The sequence below is a fragment of the Schistocerca piceifrons genome, chromosome X (genome assembly GCF_021461385.2).
Source record: "Schistocerca piceifrons isolate TAMUIC-IGC-003096 chromosome X, iqSchPice1.1, whole genome shotgun sequence".
NCBI classification, from domain to species: Eukaryota; Metazoa; Arthropoda; class Insecta; order Orthoptera; family Acrididae; genus Schistocerca; species Schistocerca piceifrons.
Genome location: NC_060149.1, coordinates 332,796,421 through 332,816,755, shown reverse-complemented (window position 1 = coordinate 332,816,755; position 20,335 = coordinate 332,796,421). Strand labels below are relative to the sequence as shown.

Genomic DNA, 20,335 nt, shown 5'->3' with positions numbered 1-20,335 from the left:
GGGAAATTTGTGCTAAGTATTGGATAACGCATCACTTCATACAACCAATGGACATAACTGCAGATGGTGTACACAATAGGAAGACAATCTTCAGTTTTTGTCTGTTATTTATAATGCAGTCAATCAGTAGAGAGTTATATCCGTTTCTGGAGATAACAAATCTTGTGATGTTCAACTCTCTTTATTATGTGGGAACAGATGAGAGATGATTCATTATGTAGTTTAAAGCTATAGTTTATTAAGCATTGAGTGCGGAGGACAGACAATAAAGTACTACAATGTCTCAAGTACTTTTTCAGCATATTTTGAAACAATGTGTATTTCTACTGATTTCAATGTGAGTAAGGTTTATTAATTTCTCAACAGCATTCATAGCACAGGATACACACCGACATTACGAGTGTACAACAGCTGTATGCACACCCACGTCCCGCGGATGACCCAGTCTCAGCTGCCGTCCACTTCCTACAGTGGTGTCTACAGGCCAACTACAACCGCAACAGTTTCCGGGGATCGAGCTAGCACAACAATATGGCTTTTTATCGCCGGGAACTCAGCACGCCACCACTGCAGGCGCTACTGTCGCCGTCTAGTGACAACGCAGCCAGTGAGAGATTATTTATCTCCACAAGTCACGTGATTGAAAGTAGTCTGCACTGTATACATCCACTTCAGCAGTACTCAGACCAGCGCACGGCCTCCGAGAAACCAGTCATTGTCGGGAGATACGCCAAGCAACAGCATCGACCGCTTTGCGGTTCCTCATTCCGAGTAATTCCTGACCAAGTCCAATCTCCTCTAGTAACACCCTAGGTGGTTACCTGTAAGTGGTATGTCTTAGACTATACAGTTGATTGATAGTGTTTTTTCTTCCTCTAGCTGTATTCAGAATAAACATGTTGTTACTTCTAGTCTACTTGACTCCTGTTTCATCTGTATGTACTGAACCCACTCCATAACAGATTCTCGATGCGGATAAAGATTCGACTACCTCTCAAGGCCACGTCTGCCACACCAGGGCAGTGATGAGGATGTCCTCCAGAGTCTGCCATCTCCAGAGCTACAAGGGTCAACAATCTTTTGGGATGAGAAGATCACCCCCCTGCAGGTCGACGCCTCCGCCGGCTTGTGGCAGTTTCACCCTCAATGGATACCTCTGGTGCACTGCCTTCTTTCTGCTGGCCTCCCAGGCTCCAGTATCCTTCTCAGCTTTCTACTGGGCCCTCCATTCATCATCCCTCTCCCAAGGCCCACCTCAGTTTCTCATTCTGTGTTCCTGTGCACGCTGCGGCGGTGAGCTTTCAACGGTCCAATTCTTTCGGCGATCCTCCCTTTCACACACAGTGCAGCAACAAGTGCTCAGCGGACCACTTCCTCTGACAGTCCGCCTTCTTCTTGTCCCTGCTCCTACACACATACACTGGTAGTGGGTGCTCAATGAACCAATCTTTCCAGTGCTCCACCCTTTTCCTACCGTGTTCCTCCATGTCGGATCTTCCAATGGTTTTTCGCTCAATGTACGCCTCCAGTGCTCTGCCCTTTGCTTCTGTTTGCCTTCCTTACTGCACATTTCCTGGCTTTGTGCCATTAGCTCTTCCATGACGTCCTATTCATAATCTTTTTCTTATTCAGTCGTGCCCGTTCTCGCCCACTTTGATGTTCGCCGTCGCGAAAGGACCGTTTCACACCACGACGCCTCTCATCCTCGCAAACCGGTTCCAGGATGTGAGCTGCAGCCGCCTAAGGCTGCCTAGGAATAAACGGACACGCCACGTCTACCAGGCTAAGCACAGCACCCATGCGGATACCGCTGCACTCTCTGGCATTGGGTAGGTGCTGCCGTCTTTCTCTCCCCATGGGAAGGAAGTACAGTCTCTGCAGCAGTGACTCGACGGATTCATTGTCTCTTTTCCCAAGGGGGAAGGAATGCTGTATCTTCGACTATGAGCAAGATGGCTGCAATATTCACGCCTGCACTTCGACCGTACTGCAGGCACATCCGCGTCCCGTGAATGACTTAGCCTAAGGCGTCGTCCACTTCATGCACTGGCGCTTGCAGGCCAGTCACGGCCACAGCAGTTTCCAAGTTGTAAGCTAGAGGCGCTGGAGGCGCTTATGTCGCCATGGCGCTGTTCCAACCGACGACGGGAGGCACAGTCAGTGCGGGACTATTTCTCTTCGTAAGTCACATGCCTGAAATTAATCCACTCTGTATACCTCCACCTTAGCAGTAATTAGGCCAGCGCACGGACTCCGAGAAGCCAGACATCGCCAGGAGTTACGCCAGGCAATTGTGTTGACCACTATGGGGTCCCTCATCTGCAGGCTCCTGACCAGAACTGACCTGTAAATATGTGACGAATTCTTCCCTCGGCGGACAGCGAGTCGCAGACCTAGGCCTTGGACTACGCCTCAATGTTAGGGATCCATTACGCATCTTTGACGGAGTTATCAGATTGGTGATATCTCCTCTGGTAACTCCCTAACTGGTTACTTGCTAAGTGGCATATCTTCCTGTAACCCACTTAGACTACACAGTTGCTTGCTTGATAGAGTTATTTCTTACAGTAACTGTATCCTGAAGAAACGTGGTACTACTCGCAGTCCAAATGGCTGATGTTTTTATTTGTAGGTACTGAACAATGGCCCATAACATATAGTACGAAACAATGTTTCGTTGTTGACTGTTGAAGTGATCAAACAATGTGTTTAAATGTCTTGTCACTTTAATCCAAATAGACAATATATAATCTGCATAGTTGAAGCAGTATATAATACTTACATTAAGGCTTCTTTTAATGCTCTCACTACTTATCTATGCTAGATACAGCTGGGAGACTCGAATTACAAGACGTAATTAGGCAACAATGAGTTTCTAAAGGAGCCTAGCTTTAAAAGTCAGTGGATTTTTCAAAGTGATTCATGAAATTTTGTGGCAAGAGTGCACTATGAAGAATGAAGTAGCCAAGTCATTGAACTGCTTATACAGATTCCATTCGAATTGTATATGAATGTACGCAAAGTATTGCAAGCTATATATTTTATCGTTGGTATCGACAGTCGTGTTAGCGCTGTTAGCGCTGCATTTATTTTGGAGCTCAAGCCGTGGTGGTTAGCGCTTCACTGAGACCGTAATTGGCTGTCTCGCTGGTCAGAACCAAGGAGCGCAATGCGATGCCAGAAAGGTTGAATTTCGTGTTAAAATTAATTTTTGATGGTGGGTTTACTCGTGTGTGTTGCGTAATGACGCCGACGGTGCGTTCAATGTAGAAGTTAAGCCAAATCGTGCGTTGATATAAACTCACATCCAGGTACATCTGCCGCGCCACGTGGACGAAACCAGTAACATCGTAATTGTGCTCGCAAATAGACGATCAGCAGACATGAAACTGGCTAAGATTCGTGTGTAAAAGCAGCATGTGAACAATACAGGCGTGAGAAGGGACTACATACGAACACAGTGAAAATTTCGTTGGAACTGTGTCGCATTAATTGGTATCATAGCATCCACTTATTCCCTCTATGTTGAACCTAATACTGAATGAAACATTTAATCATAGCTGCAGTCACGGTGTTACAGAAGCAGGAGGTGACTGTGCTGGAGCTGTATGTAGAAGGGGAAGGCATACGGTTGTGAAACGTAATTCATCTACAGGCTGCTTTCGTAAGAGCGTGCAAAAATTTAACAGGACATAGAGAATGCTCCACTGAACAATTTGAAGTAGGGAACCTGGGGTGAAAGAAGCCTGCTTAAGTAGATAATAGGAATAAAATCATATTACTGTGCACTGTTTTACTTACATTAGTCACAGTTGACTGCAAATACCACCAGTGACACAATGAACCTACCATTTGTACTGCATCTCACAAAATGTGCTAAAACTGATAGCCATCAGCCTCAATAAAGAATGACATCGGCAAACAAGATTTTGACGCACCCCGACAAATATACCTGGTGTGTTTCGATTCACATCACAGGCAGCTACAATTCTGGCAACAATTCCATTTCCATATCCACAAATGACTTTAGATATCTCCATAGGTAATAATTAAGGGGTTTCAGGTCAGGTGCCCTCGCCGGCCGTGGAATATGACCTCCCCTTCCAAACCAGCGGCCAGGAAATGCAGCACTGAGATGGCTGCGAACATCCACACTGAAGTGAGGCGGTGCACCGTCACGTTGTATCCACATCATCTCACGAACAGCTAAAGGTACGTTCTCCAACAACCCAGGTAGAAGTCTTTGCACGAACCTCAAGTACAAGTGGTCCCTCAGACGGCCAGGCAGAAGATATGACAGATATGATCCACTGAGACTGTCACCTAAAATACCGGCCCAGATATTCACAGCAAAACGTACTTGATGGTGTGACTCTACTACAGCTTTAGGGTTTTCCTCATCCCACACATGGCTATTCCTGCTGTTCAAAATACCACCACGATCAAATGAGGCCTTGTCAGTAAACAGCATGATTTGGAGGAAATCTGCTCGATCAATCCGTTGTTGGATCAACCACACATAATGCGACCCTTGGTGCAAAGTCACAAGCATTGTATGGATTCGTGGGTGATGTGGGTGCAATCGTTATTCGTGGAGTACTCGCCGCACGCTAGTATGTGCAGCGGCAATTTCACGAGCAATACGACGAATACTTGCGGTGGGATCCGCTGCAACACGTTCCAGCACCTCCACTGCCAAATCGGGTGTGCAAGTGGTCCTCACGTTGCCACGTTCCTAACTTCTTCTTTCCAATGAACCGGTCTCCTGCATTCGTGGGTCGAAAGAAAAAAACACCTTTCGTGACGGATGATACCTGTTAGGAAATCGTTCCCTGTACAGCCTTTCAGCAGCTAGATCATTGCAACGTACTTCCCCATTCACAAGGTGCGCGTCAGTGAGTTCTGCGAAACTGTACCGTTAGTACTCCATGGTATTGTACTTTACGTCTCTGAATAGCACTGAGTAATGAGTGGGTCTGTCGTTGATTCATAGTACGTTCTATCAAGGAGCAATATAAACACGATATAACAGAGCCACCATATGGACAAGTAAAGTAAATAAAACCTGCAGCATGACTTCCTAGTAATCAGGCTTCCTCCTCATTTCCTTGTAGGAAGCAAAGAATGTACAAAAAAATGGCTCTGAGCACTATGGGACTTAACTTCTGAGGACATCAGTCCCCTATAACTTCGAACTATTTAAACCTTACTAACCTAAGGACATCACACACATCCATGCCCGAGGCAGGATTCGAACCTGCGACCACAGCGGTCGCGCGGTTCCAGACTGTAGCACCTAGAACCGTTCGGTCACCCCGGCCGGCAAAGAATGTACATGTAAATAAATAGCACAGAACATATAAACTTGTACGTATGTTACTTGTAAATAATCTGGAAAACAGTAAAGCTAGACAAAGTGGTAGACAAGCTTACTTCCATATCTCCTCAAGCTGACTTCTCCGATCCCAGGTTCCCTACCTCAAATTGTTCACTGGAGCATTCTATATGTCTTGTTACATTTTTGCACACATTTACGGAAACACCCTGTATAGGTATATTCGAAAATTAGCTACAAACGTCGATAGAGACATCTAACTTTTAAATGATTCGAAAAGTCCACTGACTTTTAAGAGCACGCTACTTCAGGAAGTCAGTCATGACTAACTCTGTCCTTCAGTACGATTCTCTTGGTGTAGCTTGAACAGGTACTTGTTCACAGTCGTGAGAGCACTACAAGGAAACTAAAATATTGAACCTTGTTCTCTCTAGCGCACACTGGACTCCCATTCGGGAGGACGACGGTTCAATCCCGCGTCCGGCCATCCTGATTTAGGTTTTCCGTGATTTCCCTAAATCGCTCCAGGCAAATGCCGGGATGGTTCCTTTGAAAGGGCACGGCCGACTTCCTTCCCCATCCTTCCCTAATCCGATGAGACCGATGACCTCGCTGTCTGGTCTCCTTCCCCAAACAACCCAAACCCAACCCTCTCTCTAGCGCGAGATTATTTCCCTATGTTGCACATTTGGCAGCATGGAAACTAGTGGCCACCGTCCTGGACGCAGTCTATGTGACGAAAAGAAGACCATTAGAGAGTGAGGTATGAAAAAAGGGTTATTCACTTGATTTGTATATAAATGCAAACATACAGAGGTTGGACAAAAATATGGAAACACCGCGAGGTTCAAATGGCTCTGAACACTATGGGACTTAACATCTGAGGCCATAAATCCCCTATAACTTAGAACTACTTAAACCTAACTAACCTAAGGACATCACACACATCCATACCCGAGGCAGGATTCGAACCTGCGACCGTAGCGGTCGCGAGGCTCCAGACTGAAGCGCCTAGAACCGCTCGGTCACAGAGGCCGGAAAACACCGCGAGGAAAGCATGCTTGAACATAAATGTAGATGCGAACTAAGACTGCAGTTTGCGCTGTTGTATTTGAGCATGAACGACACTTTTGCAGTGTCCTCAATACGTTGCAAGTGTCAGCCGTGATCAGAACAGTGTTGTCTGTAGTTGTGAGTGCGTTACGTCGGAGATAAGTAAATTCGAACGTGGGCAAATAATTGGTGCTAGTACAGTGAATACTTTCGTAACCAAGGTAGCCGAAGTGGTTAGTGTTTCAAGAGGCACAATCTCGAAGATTTATATACTGTACAGAGAAAGAGGGAAAACATCATCCACTAATTCAGAAAGCGGACGAAAGTGTGTGTTGAGTAACAGTGACAAACGGTCATTGCAGAGGATTGTGGCGAAAAAATAAGAGCACGACAACTGCAAAAGTCGCTGCAGAACTGAATGTCGAACTCACGAAACTCGTCAGCACCAAAAAAGCACGAATGGACTTCCACAACCAGGTAATTACAGAGCGAGCTGGAATTCCAAAACCATTCATCAGTAATGCAAGTGCTCGTAATAGGAAAACGTTGTGCCGAAGCCATAAAACCTGGACTATGGAGCAACTGAAGAAAGTCATCTAGTCGGATAAGTACTGTTTCACACTGTTTCCAACTTCTGACCGAGTTGCCATTCCAAGACTGAAACATAGCGGTGTTCGTTGATGATTTTGGCTTCCATATAGTAGTATTCTATGGGCCCCATGGTTACTGTGAAGGGTCACATTACAGCCAAGAAGTAAGTGACCATTTTTGGTGATCAGGTCTGTCCCATCCACAATGTTTGTTTCCTAATGGTGTTGCTGTGTTGCAAGACGACATGGCCCCTGTTAATTCATCTCGCGTCGTTCAGGACTAGCTTTGTGAACTCAAGGGTGAATTGTTGCCCCTCCCCTGGCCTCCACAGTAACCAGATCTCAGTATTATCTACCTTTTGTGGTCTACTTTGGACAGAGTCACTATTTCGGGGGTAACAGTGGTATAAGATTATTTTGAATCCATGCAGAAGCCTTATTTATCCATTCAGAGAGGGCTGGAAACTTTTATACGCCAGAGGCTTTCTTACACCGTATTAGGCACAGTTTAGTTTTGTCCATATTTTTTCACCACTGTATTTCATCAATATCATAGATGTAATTTCTGTCAAAATATAGTCAACGCAAGAAACTGCAGTAATTTGAACCAGGTGTAATTGTAGAGCCGGCCGCTGGTGGCCGAGCGGTTCTGGCGCTTCAGTCTGGAACCGCGCGACCGCTACGGTTGCAGGTTCGAATCCTGCCTCGGGCATGGATGTGTGTGTTGTCCTTAGGTTAGTTAGGTTTAAGTAGTTCTAAGTTCTAGGGGACTTATGACCTCAGCAGTTGAGTCCCATAGTGCTCAGAGCCATTTGAACCTTTTTTTTTTTTTTGTAATTGTAGAGATCTTTAAGTCTGAGTACTGTATCAGAGAGATTTTACATGTGTCCACACCCTTTGCGAAGGACGCTATTGTGAACTGGAAGCGCCAGAGAGGCACTGACTCCAGTCATTGCTCTACTTGGCCTAAGAAAGTAATTGACCGTGTCCGCCATACTCTAAAGCATAGCGTACGAAGGAATAGTCATCCAAGTCAGTTAATAGAGAGAACTTGCAGCCATGTCTCCCCGTTCGGGCTTCAATCGGTAACTTGGGTCAATGGTGTTGAGGAGGTTGCTATATTTATAATTAAATTGTCAAAAATGCGGCCCCACCTTCCGTTCTCAAGCTATGAAAAACCTTTAGAATCAGACTATTTCTGTGCGAAGATGTCAATGTCCTACCGCAAATCAAGGATCTTTACATTGAAACTCGAAGAAAGTCAGATAGAATTTCTGAAATGACCTGCTTAATGCCACATTCTGATCCCCACTGGTATCTGAGATCAACCGCATTGAAATTCCGACTTTATCATACCTAAACGTAGTAAAAATACCGGAGATTAAACACAATACTAGTAACAACAGTAACTGTCACACACAATAAGTTGCATGGCTGGCACCTGTGGAATGTATGATAATGGACAGCCATCGGCTTTTGACCACTTTGTGTATAGCACTAGAAGAAAGGATGATATTCACTATTCTGGATTAAATATCACTTTGGCAGAGAAAGGGGTGAATTATGCTGCCACAAAAATCTTTCGTCATTTGCCAAATGGTATTAAAAGTCTGACAGATAGCCAACCAACGTTTAAAAACAAATTAAAAGAATTTCCGAATGACAAGTCCTTCTACTCAATAGATGAATTCTTAGAGATAAAGTAGTAACTGTAAAAAAAAGAATTATTTAATTAATTATTTTGTGTAAAGAAAACTTATGTTAAAATGACACGTTCCACATCATTACGAAATGTCGTATTCATGATCTATGGAACAAGGATTAATGTATGTATGTATGTATGTATGTATGTATGTATGTGGCTGTGAAGAGGGTAAAGTCGATTTCTTATTCGATATGTAATAGATAGGTGCTTTGCTATGGCATGAGCTACAGCCAGCACTTAGGTGTGAATTGCAGAGTAACTATGTAGATGGAGTCGACAGCTGGTTCAGACCGCCATAAAAGATCTTAGAAGTATTCGTGATGCTATGGTGAAAATAAAATAAAGGAAAATCGGACAAGTGTGAACAGGTCGCCGGCCGTTGTGGCCGAGCGGTTCTAGGCGCTTCAGTCCGGAACCGCGCTGCTGCTACGGTCGCAGGTTTGAATCCTGCCTCGGGCATGGCTGTGTGTGATGTCCCTAAATTAGTTAGGTTTAGGTAGTTCTAAGTCTAGGGGACTGATGACCTCAGATGTTAAGTGCCATAGTGCTTAGAGCCATTTGAATCGTTTGTGAACAGGTCTCGCGCTCTGAGAGTTTCGCACAAACTTAATTATGTATACAGTTAGTTCATCTACAGTTTTTGATGAGTGTGTTTGCGAGTATCAAAATTTGTTACGTAAATGGCCGTATATTTTGGTTTCATTGACTCAAAAATTAAATTTTTTACACCGCCAAGGGTGTAATTTGGCATGAATTTCGACAAGATTTTTCTACCCACTCGTGAGAAAAAGGGGTATTAATCAGATGGACAACGAAGTGTTCCTAAGAGAGTTCCGATTTTGCTGACTGAGGTAGGGAGCCCTAGAAAATACCGATGTAACTACACATTTCCGCTAAATCTGTCCTAAGGATGTTCCGTCGTTAACGGAAATAATTTGTACGTGTCTTGTTAAAGTATTTTCATTGTTCTGTTTATAATCTAAACACAAAAATAAAAGTAACACGAATTAAATTACTAAACTGTTTTATTGTCAGTCTTAAAGAGAAACGAATCGTTATTTTAGTAAAAAATAAAATGTGATTACATGTTTTGGCACCTTAGAGGAAGCAAGTAAACAATTTTACAGTTTTATTATAAAACTGTTTATCAGTATCAGATGTCTAGTAACATCACATTTGCAGTATGTATGATATGTGAGAATAGAGGCTACTGCCGACTGGAAGCTGCCTGGGGGAAAGTGCGTCTCTGAGGCTGCGTCTGCTCAGGCTTCTGCGTCTGTGTCTGCACAGACTGCTGCGTCTGCGTCTGCGCCTGCGGCTGCTCGGGCTGCTGCGTCTGCGTCTGAGGACGCTGCGTCTGCGGTTGAGATCCGGCCTGAGGCTGCGGTCGTCCGATGTGCTGCTGGATCTGGTCCCTGCACAGCATGCGTCCCCAAAGTTAGCTAAAACATCTATTTACCCGCAGTTTATTTCACGACGTTTCGGGATTGCCACGATAATTCGACTGACAACCATTCAGCCATCTTCAGGTGGGTGTTTTGTACTGGAGATTGCTAGTTCACATCGCTAACTTTACAAAAAAATTGGTGCGCAAAGGCAGCCGGTATATGAATGACCTCTTTAGAGTTTCGCGCCCTCTTCGAATATTGCTCCCTCAATGGTACGCAGGTGCATGCGCAATAGTGATACTACGTACGCGCTCTCTGTCGAAATCAGGGCTGCCGAGCTTAAATTCAGATGATTAATTCAACATCTGAATTACAGAGGGCGCGAAACCCGACAGACGTCATTCACGCAGCAGCTGCCTTTGAGCATGTCTCTCCAGGCCAGTTTTTTGTATGAAGTTAGCGATTTGAACTAGCGATCTCCAGTGCAAACACTCACCTGAAGATGGATGAATGGTTGTCATCCGGCTGCAATCCTGAAACTTCATGAAATACTCCTTAAGCCAAGAAAATTTCAAGAATCGTGCCCGCAGTTTGTCTTGAAAACCAGAATGGCCTTTGTCACTGGAATCAGTCACTATTGAAATATTCGCACCTTTACGATAGAATGCAAATAATAATCAAAAAATATCGCCGGAACAAAAAAATGGCTTTTATAAGTCCTGAATAAAAGGGCCAAAGATTATCCGTTAAATGAAACAATAAATCAACTAAAAGTTTCCGGTATAGGGCATGTGCAACAGCTAACGCCTATAGGCAATACGGTAAAAAAAAATTATATAAATTTCATTTCTGTTACGGAACCATTAGCAGAAACTCCAAAAACAAAGCACAAAACATGGACGGTAATGAAATTCCATAAGAATTTGGTTGTCACAATATGTTATATGAAAGCTAATGTGAAGTCCTTACGAATAAATAAGTGGAATACACAGGCAACAAAAGGTTGTACGAGTGCATACAGGATTATCGACCACTAAAAACAAACTACACGTATGCGTCCTCAGTGAAATAATAAACCAAAATAGTTTGAAGTGAAATGAACATTTGTCAAGAGATGACACTGAAAGAGTACCTCTAAAAGTTAAGAATTAGAAATACAAAAGTAGAATAGGAGTATACACACTACATTTGACACAATCTAAGTAGCCACCAAGACGTGAGTGACGACCCTTACGGCCTAAAGACTGAGACACAGGATTCGCATTCAGAAGGAGCGGGCGGTAACTACCCTTCTGGACATATTAATTTACGTTTCTTATTGTTAACCAAAATTGCTTAAGGTGAATATCGAGAGAGATTCTTTGTAAAGAAAGAATGCAGCAGATTTCTTTCCCCACCATTGTCCAATCCGACATTGCACTACGTCTCTTTCTTGACAACGGAAATAGCCCGTGCAATGTTTGAGAAAAAATTGAGAACCCTGTGAAAGGTACAGTGCTGGAATATTGGTTGTGCTTCAAAAATGTCAGACAGCGCAAAAATGAGAGTAAGGAACTGGAAAGCACATCAGCACATTTTTGGGAAGACAAAAAAAAAAATGAGAGCTACAACGTCTTGTATTGGTGCAAGAAGAGAGAGAAGTAAGGGCTAAAATACGGAATATCTAAAAGAGGACACATGAAAATCGCAAATGAAAAGCAATAAAGATATACGAAGAAAGTATTTAGAGAAGAAATGGCGAACTTCAAAATTAGTTCCTACTCTCTCTCCAAAAACCCCAGAGCGAGTGACTCCTAAAGTACTGGCTTTCATGAGTAAAAATGAAAAATCATAAAATCATAAATAAATAAACTTTCTGCCAAAAAGTATCAGGACACCAGTTACTGGACATTAATACGTCCTGTGTCCACCTTTCGCCTTCATGACGTCTTGAACGCTGCTGGGGACACTTCCAGTGAGGTGTCTGAATGTCTGTTGAGGAATAGTGGCCCATTCTTTCTCAAGAGCAGAAACCAGAGAAGGTAGATATGTTGGAAGCTGGGGTCTGGAACGGAGTGAAAGTGTAAGTTATCCCGAATGTGTTTCGTTGGGTTCTAGTTAGGACTCTGATTAAGCCAGTCCATTTCAGGAAAGTTATTTTCTAAAAACCGTTGTCCCATGGATAATTCTTTATTATAGAGTGCTTAGTCATGTCGATACAAAAAAATGATCGTTTCTGAAATCATTCTCTGCTGTAGTTAGTACACAATGTTGTAGAATGTATTAGTATCCTTCCGCATTTAGTGTTTCTTAATCGAAATAAGTGGATCACACCTTAACCGCGGAAAAAGGACTCATACCGTAACGCCACCTCGTCCGTACTTTACTGTTGGCATTACACATGATGGCAGCTAACTTTCTAGAGGCTCTCGTCGAATCCAAACCCTTCCACTGGCTTGCCGCAGGGTTTAGAGTAATTTCCAAACTCTTTTCCATTCATCCACTGTCCAGTGGCGTCGCTGTTTGCTCCACCTTAAACTTGGCTTAGCGCTGACTACAGAAATGTATGGTATATGATGAGCTGTCCGACCGCTGTACCGTATTCCTTTGAACTTAGCAAGCACAGTCATTGCGCTATCTGGACTGCTGGTAGCACTTTGGAACTCTTGAATGATTACTACCGCTGATTTCATGCGATTTTTACAGCTACCCTCTGCAATGTTTGACAGTCCCTGTCCAACAATACATGAGATCTACCTGGTCTTGGTGTAGTTGTGGTAGTTACTTCACGTTTCCACTTCAAAGTCACGTCACCAACAGTCGACTTGGGTAGCTTCATAATGGTTGAAATTTTCCTGACTGATTTGTTAGTCAGGTGACATTCAATGATCAGTCCACGTTAGAAGTCAACTGAACTCTCCCGACCAACTCATTCTGCTGTTACTGTTTCTCTACTGACAGCACAACGATCCTCACCTCCTGTTATATTGGTATGTCCGCCTCTCGTGACGTGTAGTTGTTAATACCGCATTACATACATATGTCCTGATACTTTGCATCATGGGGTGTATAGTGTACCGATATATGAGACATCTCGGGAAACCAAGTTACAGAAAGTAAATATTTCCCACTGTTAATTATCATTGCTTTCTATGCACCATAAACTAGTTTTCTACACATAAAAATGTTTTCACTTGGTCCTTGTAGTTTTCATCCACCTTATAACGTTGGTCACGAAAGAACTTCCGATGGAGGAAGAGATAACTGCCACTTTGTAGTCAGTCAAGGTTGTAGAGGAATTCTTGCTCTCTTTTTTTTTCAGTAGTTAATACCAAGTTTTTCCGTCTCACCATCTTGATCTGCTTTTATGTTTCTTTTTAACTTCAGATTCATTCCATCACTTTAGGTGGTTGAGTAGCTTGTCTGAGTAGTTTGTAAACAGAAAATAATTCCACAGTAACAATAGGTTGTTCATTATAGCTGCCATTGTCTTACCGACGTACGAAGGAGCAGCATACTATGTCGCAAATATAGCACTGCAGTGGAGTACTTTTCAGTACTCAGTACTCAGTACTCAGCCCAGCAAGTGTAAGATGAACCGAGAGTTGGAGCTACATACCTGTTGACGAACCAGAAGGGCTGACGGTCAGCCGGCCAGGCAGAGACGAGCGATGCAACGTCCTCTTCAGGTGAGAGTGTGCTGCTGGTGGACTCCAGACCGACGCGGTTGTCGAGCCCGACGTCAGTCGTGAACTGCGGCAGAGGGCCGGGGTACGACCACCCACTGCCCGCGTACGACGGTTTGTACTGCGACATCACCGCTCCCACCAGCGACAGCACTAGCACTGCTCTCAGGGCCGACTGTGCAAATGGAGAAAAAGACTGACAATCGGTGACCACAGAAAATAACTCAGACCTAATGTTGGGATTATGATGAGGCGACAGGCCTTTGATCTGTCATGTAAAATGCTGTGGTGCGTGCTCACTGAGATACTGATGAAGTGTACATAGCATATGGTAGTCACGTAGCTTATATGGTCCCAGTAATCCATGCTTTGCGTACGAAGCAATTAAATAAACGGTCACACAGACAAATGCAATGAAGCTTTTCATCATCTGTTGTCTTAGTTATTGGTGAACTCCTGGAGTATACGGTGGTGCTCCAATGCATCTCTCGACAAACATCAGGAAAGAAAAGTTTCGTGGACCACATTCATAAAACCAAGCATTTTCATCACAACTAAGACACACGAATGTTACAGATGCAACGTACACAAATTTTCTTTAGAATCTGAAACAGACTGGGACATCGAGAACGAGATACACTACTGGCCATTAAAATTGCTACACCACGAAGATGACGTGCTACAGACGCGAAATTTAACCGACAGGAAGACGATGCTGTGATATGCAAATGATTAACTTTCCAGAGCATTCACACAAGGCTGGCGCCGGTGGCGACACCTACAACGTGCTGACATGACGAAAGTTTCCAACCGATTTCTCATACACAAACAGCAGTTGACCGGCGTTGCCCGGTGAAACGTTGTTGTGATTACTCGGGTAAGGAGAAGAAATGCGTACCATCACGTTTCCGACTTTGATAAAGGTCGGATTGTAGCCTATCGCGATTGTGGTTTATCGTACCGCTACATTGTTGCTCGCGTTGGTCGAGATCCATTGACATGTTAGCAGAATATGGAATCGGTGGCTTCAGGAGGGTAATACGGAACGCCGTGATGGATCCCAACGGCCTTGTATCACTTGCAGTCGAGATGGCAGGCATCTTATCCGCATGGCTGTAACGGAACGTGCAGCCACGTCTGGATGCCTGAGTCAACAAATGGGGACGTTCGCAAGACAACAACCAGCTGCACGAACAGTTCGACGATGTTTGCAGCAGCATGGACTATCAGCTCGGAGACCATGGCTGCGGTTACCCTTGACACAGACAGGAGCGCCTGCGATGGTGTACTCAACGACGAACCTGGGTGCACGAATGACAAAACGTCATTTTTTCGGATGAATCCAGGTTCTGTTTACAGCATCATGATGGTCGCGTCCGTGTTTGGTGACATCGCGGTAAACGCTCATTGGAAGCGTGTATTCGTCATCGCCAGACTGGCGTATCACCCGGCGTGATGGTTTGGGGTGCCATTGGTTACACGTCTCGGTCACCCCTTGTTCGCATTGACGGCACTTTGAACAGTGGTCGTTACATTACAGATGTGTTACGACCCGTGGCTCTACCCTTCATTCGATCCCTGCGAAACCCTACATTTCAGTAGGATAATGCACGACCGCATGTTGCAGGTCCTGTACGGGCCTTTCTGGATACAGAAAATGTTCGACTGCTGCCCTGGCCAGCGCATTCTCCAGATCTCTCACCAACTGAAAACGTCTGGTCAATGGTGGCCGAGTAAATGGGTCGTCACAAAACGCCAGTCACTACTTTTGATGAACTGTGGTATCGTGTTGAAGCTGCATGGGCAGCTGTACCTGTACACGCCATCCAAGCTCTGTTTGACTCAATGCCCAGGCGTATCAAGGCCGTTATTACGGCCACAGGTGGTTGTTCTGGGTGCTGATTTCTCAGGATCTATGCACCCAAATTGCATGAAAATGTAATCACATATCAGTTCTAGTATAATATATTTGTCCAATGAATACCCGTTTATCATCTGCATTTCTTCTTGGTGCAGACATTTTAATGGCCAGTAGTGTAGATGCACCAGCATCCAGAGTTATTTCATTTCGCGGTTGAATTGCAGGCGGCTAGGAGCTCGCGTCAGTTCGCGAAACCTGGCGGCGTAAGGTGGGACGGATGTGTGCCCGCCTGTGTCGTTCATTTGTGATGATGTTCCCGAAGCTTTCGGACCACTAACATTACTGTCGTACACAATTACATTCTTGCTCTTGGTTTTTCCCTCGTTTTCCTATTGTGGCTTTAACATTTTGGTTTACTCTCGGTTTTTCCTGTTGATTGGACGTAAAAACATGACCTTCCTCCCTCCGTCAGTTTGTCCTTTCGAATGAGTTTACGGTTTCTGTCGTCGACCACTCGGTTCTTTCGAACTCTCTCCGTTTTCTCAGTAACCAGGTCGTGGCACTTACAAAACATTAATCTAGAGATTTTACTACTGGTGTTGTCTTGGAGTGCTTCGCAAAAGTGGAAGTTCTGTAGGACGAGTGACTGCACGAGTTGTTTCACATTCTGTGGAAATGTATTCCGAAACTTCTGGAGGGCAAAGAGGTACACACTTAACGACAGCATTTTATGTCTAGTTGACGTTACGTTTAATCTAAATTATTCACAGTTTTCTGATATGATATAGAGGATAATAATTCACGAAAAACAGGACTAAATAACTTCTGATGACGTATTAAAATTCTTCAGACTTCTCCCCCTTGAATTTAAATCCCAAGTTATGCGGCAAACTGAACATGACTTGGGAGCCATCTGGACGATGAAAGTATAAATGTTTTCAGGTCTGACGCTTAAGAAACAATTGAGGTCATCGGGACTGCAATCACATTTACAGGCGCGTGGAACCGACGACATGTCATTGACATGAAGGAGACCAATAGCGGGCCCAGGACTGACCCCTGTGGCACTCCTTAGATAACTTGCTTCCAGGACCCTAACTAACCTAAGGACGTCACACACATCCATGCCCGAGGCAGGATTCGAACCTGCGACCGTAGCGGTCGCGCGGTTCCAGCCTGTAGCGCCTAGAACCGCTCGGCCATTACGGCCGGCTTGCAGCATGTTGATGTAAGATTCAGGGCGCAAAGAATCGTAGGTGGATGAATTAAGTCCTGAGCACTGTCAGTGTGGTTTGTAGCACATCAAAGTGTACTTACATATTTAAGTTAAGGCATATTTAAGAGGCACAAAATAATCCAAGCACAGTATAAAAGCTGCCTTGTCACATCTTTGATATGTGTCTCAGTAATACAAGTACAAGGTGTAAGAAAAACCAGTTACGTATTGTAAGTGACAGTTACGGTGTGTGACGTCGCTCCGCTAGTGACATAGAGAATATGTGAATTGTGATGCCCTCTCTTATCACTATAGGATGTGCCACAGTTGTCCATGATATTGAGCAGATCGTCTAAAATTGCTTGCAGTGGGGCCTGCCATTGGTGGACAAGCGATCTCTGAAGTTCAGCATATCGTTCTCTTAATCACAATTTTAGGAGGAATTTAAATTGTCTCAAGGATGCTTCACACGAACATACTGCTAGGCCCAGCTGTCGATACCGCGGCCTCCAGATATATCCATAGTCCTAAACAATGATTTTTTCCCAGGGGCTTCAATCAGATTTGCGTGTTTACCGAACTAGAAAAATTCCTCAATACTCCTAGTTTGCATTACACATCAATGAACAGATACAGTGTAGTCAACACAATATGTGGCCTAGTTAACAGCTGAGCAAACATTTTTCGAAATATTAATGGCGTCCATTTAAAGCAAGTACGATCACGATACGACGCCACAAACAGTTCAGCGTTTTTTATGTGAAAAAGTTGCAGTCACAGCTTCGAGTATTTAACTCATGTGCCATATTATTTCCAGAAACTTTATTGTAGAACAGAGTTATCAGACGAGAGTAAAATGAGGTTCTTGCGGACCTAATGCTTCAAATATTCATTATTCATTCCATGTGAAATATATGTTCACATTTCCCAAATATCTGCACTTTTAACCAAAGTCAGTCTCAATATTCACTTGAAACCACTAAAACAAGACTTTTTGTATAAGAAGTTGAAAATCAGTTTTCTAGAAAAATAATATTGTGCGACTGCCATTCTTTCAGTTTTGTTTCCCGTGGTGGACGCATGTAAGGGATTGCTTATCTGACAGCAATAAATACAAGCCTAACATTAAGGCTGCTTCCTATTTCCGTCGCACTAAAAGGCAATATGATATCCCAAAAACTACGAAGTTACAAATTAATACGGATTAATGAGCCACTTTTTTACTATACGTGTTTATTACCAGATCTGCAAATGATCCAGCGTCAGTTTGTAACCTTCATTGTTCTGGGACCACCATTAAAAGAACCACCAGACACTAATATTCAGAATTACCATTCTGTATGCTAGTTACAAAAATAACATGGGTATGTTTACAGTGTGGGACAACTATATATATCTCACAATAAATCTTTCATTCGGCATTGGAGAGTGCACCGTTATGAAACGGCCTTGGACATTCTAACTGTGTTCCGAACCAGGAGCTAAATCCGATTCTTTGTCTTGCGCGGACAAAAACAAAAATCCGGGTGTTGTTCCTGGTTCAGCACACTGTTACAGCTTCTCAATGAGTTTAAGAAGTTAAGTTTCATAAAATTAAAAAAAAGAGAAAAACACACATCATCGCAAACAAATGAGCATGAGAAATATAGTTGCATGTCATATTGATTTACGTACAGTGAGCGAGAGCTGATATTGCTTTCATAAGCTACGTGTTTTGTGTGACAGTGTACAAAATAGCGCTGTGCCTTAGCTGGTTCTGCGTCATACGCGGCCTCCAGTCTACTTCCGCGTTTCCTTCGCCCCAGTGGGCGGCTCTAGTGGTGTTGGGTTGCTTATCCTCAGAAATCTATCAAAGTAGGCGCTATTCTCCTACAAGGCTTTCGCCCAACATCAAACACTTCGCTTTGACAACTGTGACTGGTAGCTTTCGTCCTGTAAGGTCATGCTAGCCTATCCACCACTAATGTTAAGCATCAATGTACAAAGACGGATTGCAGACTAGACTTTATTGTCATTTTTACTGACGTAATTATATCGATGAGAAAGATCGGCTACAACGACAATTAGCTCACGTACGTCCTGCGAAGTCAAATGAGATGTACTGACATTGATTCCGCATGTCACAATCTGTATAAAGAAATAATGAGTTCGGGACCCTATTTTTATCTCTCGTGACAATGAAAACTCGTGAAGCTGTGTATTTGTGTCCTTTGATCAGTACGTTGACGTCAAAGACGTGATATGTATTTCATTCTTCAACACGCACACGACAATTTGTTATTAGAACAATGTTTACAATCCGTTATTCCATAGGATGTACACTGGAGTAATACGTGTAAGATGGAAAAATGAAGAAATGAATGGGTCAGATATTTTTCATTCTGGTTTTGAGTTCACGACTGTTACATTTTTTCCTCCTTGTTCTAAATAATTCTAAACTTAATTCGGCTAAAGAATAACGTAACTTCTGTATGAAAATAAATATTTTTCATCGAGATTTTGACAGTCTAATACATGTTCACAACGGAGATCTTATTCAACAGCCGAACTACGAGTAGTTTCGCAGCCTAATCTGAAATGTCGGTGCTAAGATACGTCGTTGAATGGAATCGTAGAAGTTTTGTTTGGTTCGATGTATTATGTTTAGTAAATGAAGGCGGTACAACGAAATTTTGCTAAGAACACAACCTGTCCATGTTTCTCCTCTCAGGTGTGCGCTGTTTTTTAGTGTGGACCACATGTGAGACATATATTTAAATAACTAACAAGAAGGTCAACTCTATCGTCCAAAAGCTGGTGTATATAGAACGTTGCGGCGAATGTTCTTGAGCACTTGCGGAAAAGGACTGCGAGGTGAGTGCGGTGACAGTGAATTTGTAGGCAGCGCTGAGGTACTCACCATCATCTGCAGCTTCGCAACGCCAACTGACAGCAGCGGTCCTTGTGCCCGCACATATAGCGTGCGCCGTTGCTGCTGACGTCACACCAGTTCTTCCCAGTGGCCCGCACACCTTTTACACGGAATCTCGGTCAGTTGCCTCTGCAGAGCCGCAGGCCGCGCTACACTTGATTTGCAGGGCAAGGGAATTCCTACACGCTAGCAGAGGATTACCGATAAGAGAAATCTGAAGGAAAAAAAGCTCATCTTACACTTTCTCTGTGACTTTTTCGTTCTAAGCGCATCAAGTTTTATAGACGTTAGTTCAAACCATCTGAGCGTCTTTTAAAGTACTTTTTAATCAAAAGCAAAATAACATGTGTCATTGCGGTCAAATGCATGAATAACGAATGTCCTAAAGAAAGATTTGAGGTAAAATATGCCATATGCATACTATCACCTTGACAATTTTATTACTTTCCATATTTTATTTAAGAGTTTTAGTAGGGACGCGAGAGGAATATTATTGATCATCTTAAAAGGAAACGTCGGACACATACATCCTCAAATCTTAGTTGTTTCTGAGATGCAGTTGTTAGATACTATAAAAAATGAAAAGCAATAGCTGATTGTAAATTAATAGA

The 20,335-nt window shown here is 43.5% G+C and overlaps 1 protein-coding gene across 1 annotated transcript; it reads right to left on the bottom strand.

Annotated features, from left to right (window-relative positions):
- Positions 1-9,690: 9,690 nt before the first annotated feature.
- On the bottom strand, positions 9,691-19,829 carry LOC124721888 (RNA polymerase II degradation factor 1-like). The gene is made up of 3 exons (XM_047247041.1): positions 19,713-19,829; positions 13,670-13,911; positions 9,691-10,098 (listed from the first exon to the last, which is right to left on the bottom strand). Exons 1-3 carry the CDS (start codon positions 19,716-19,718, stop codon positions 9,891-9,893), a joined length of 456 nt encoding a protein of 151 aa, XP_047102997.1. The 5' UTR covers positions 19,719-19,829; the 3' UTR covers positions 9,691-9,890.
- Positions 19,830-20,335: the final 506 nt, after the last annotated feature.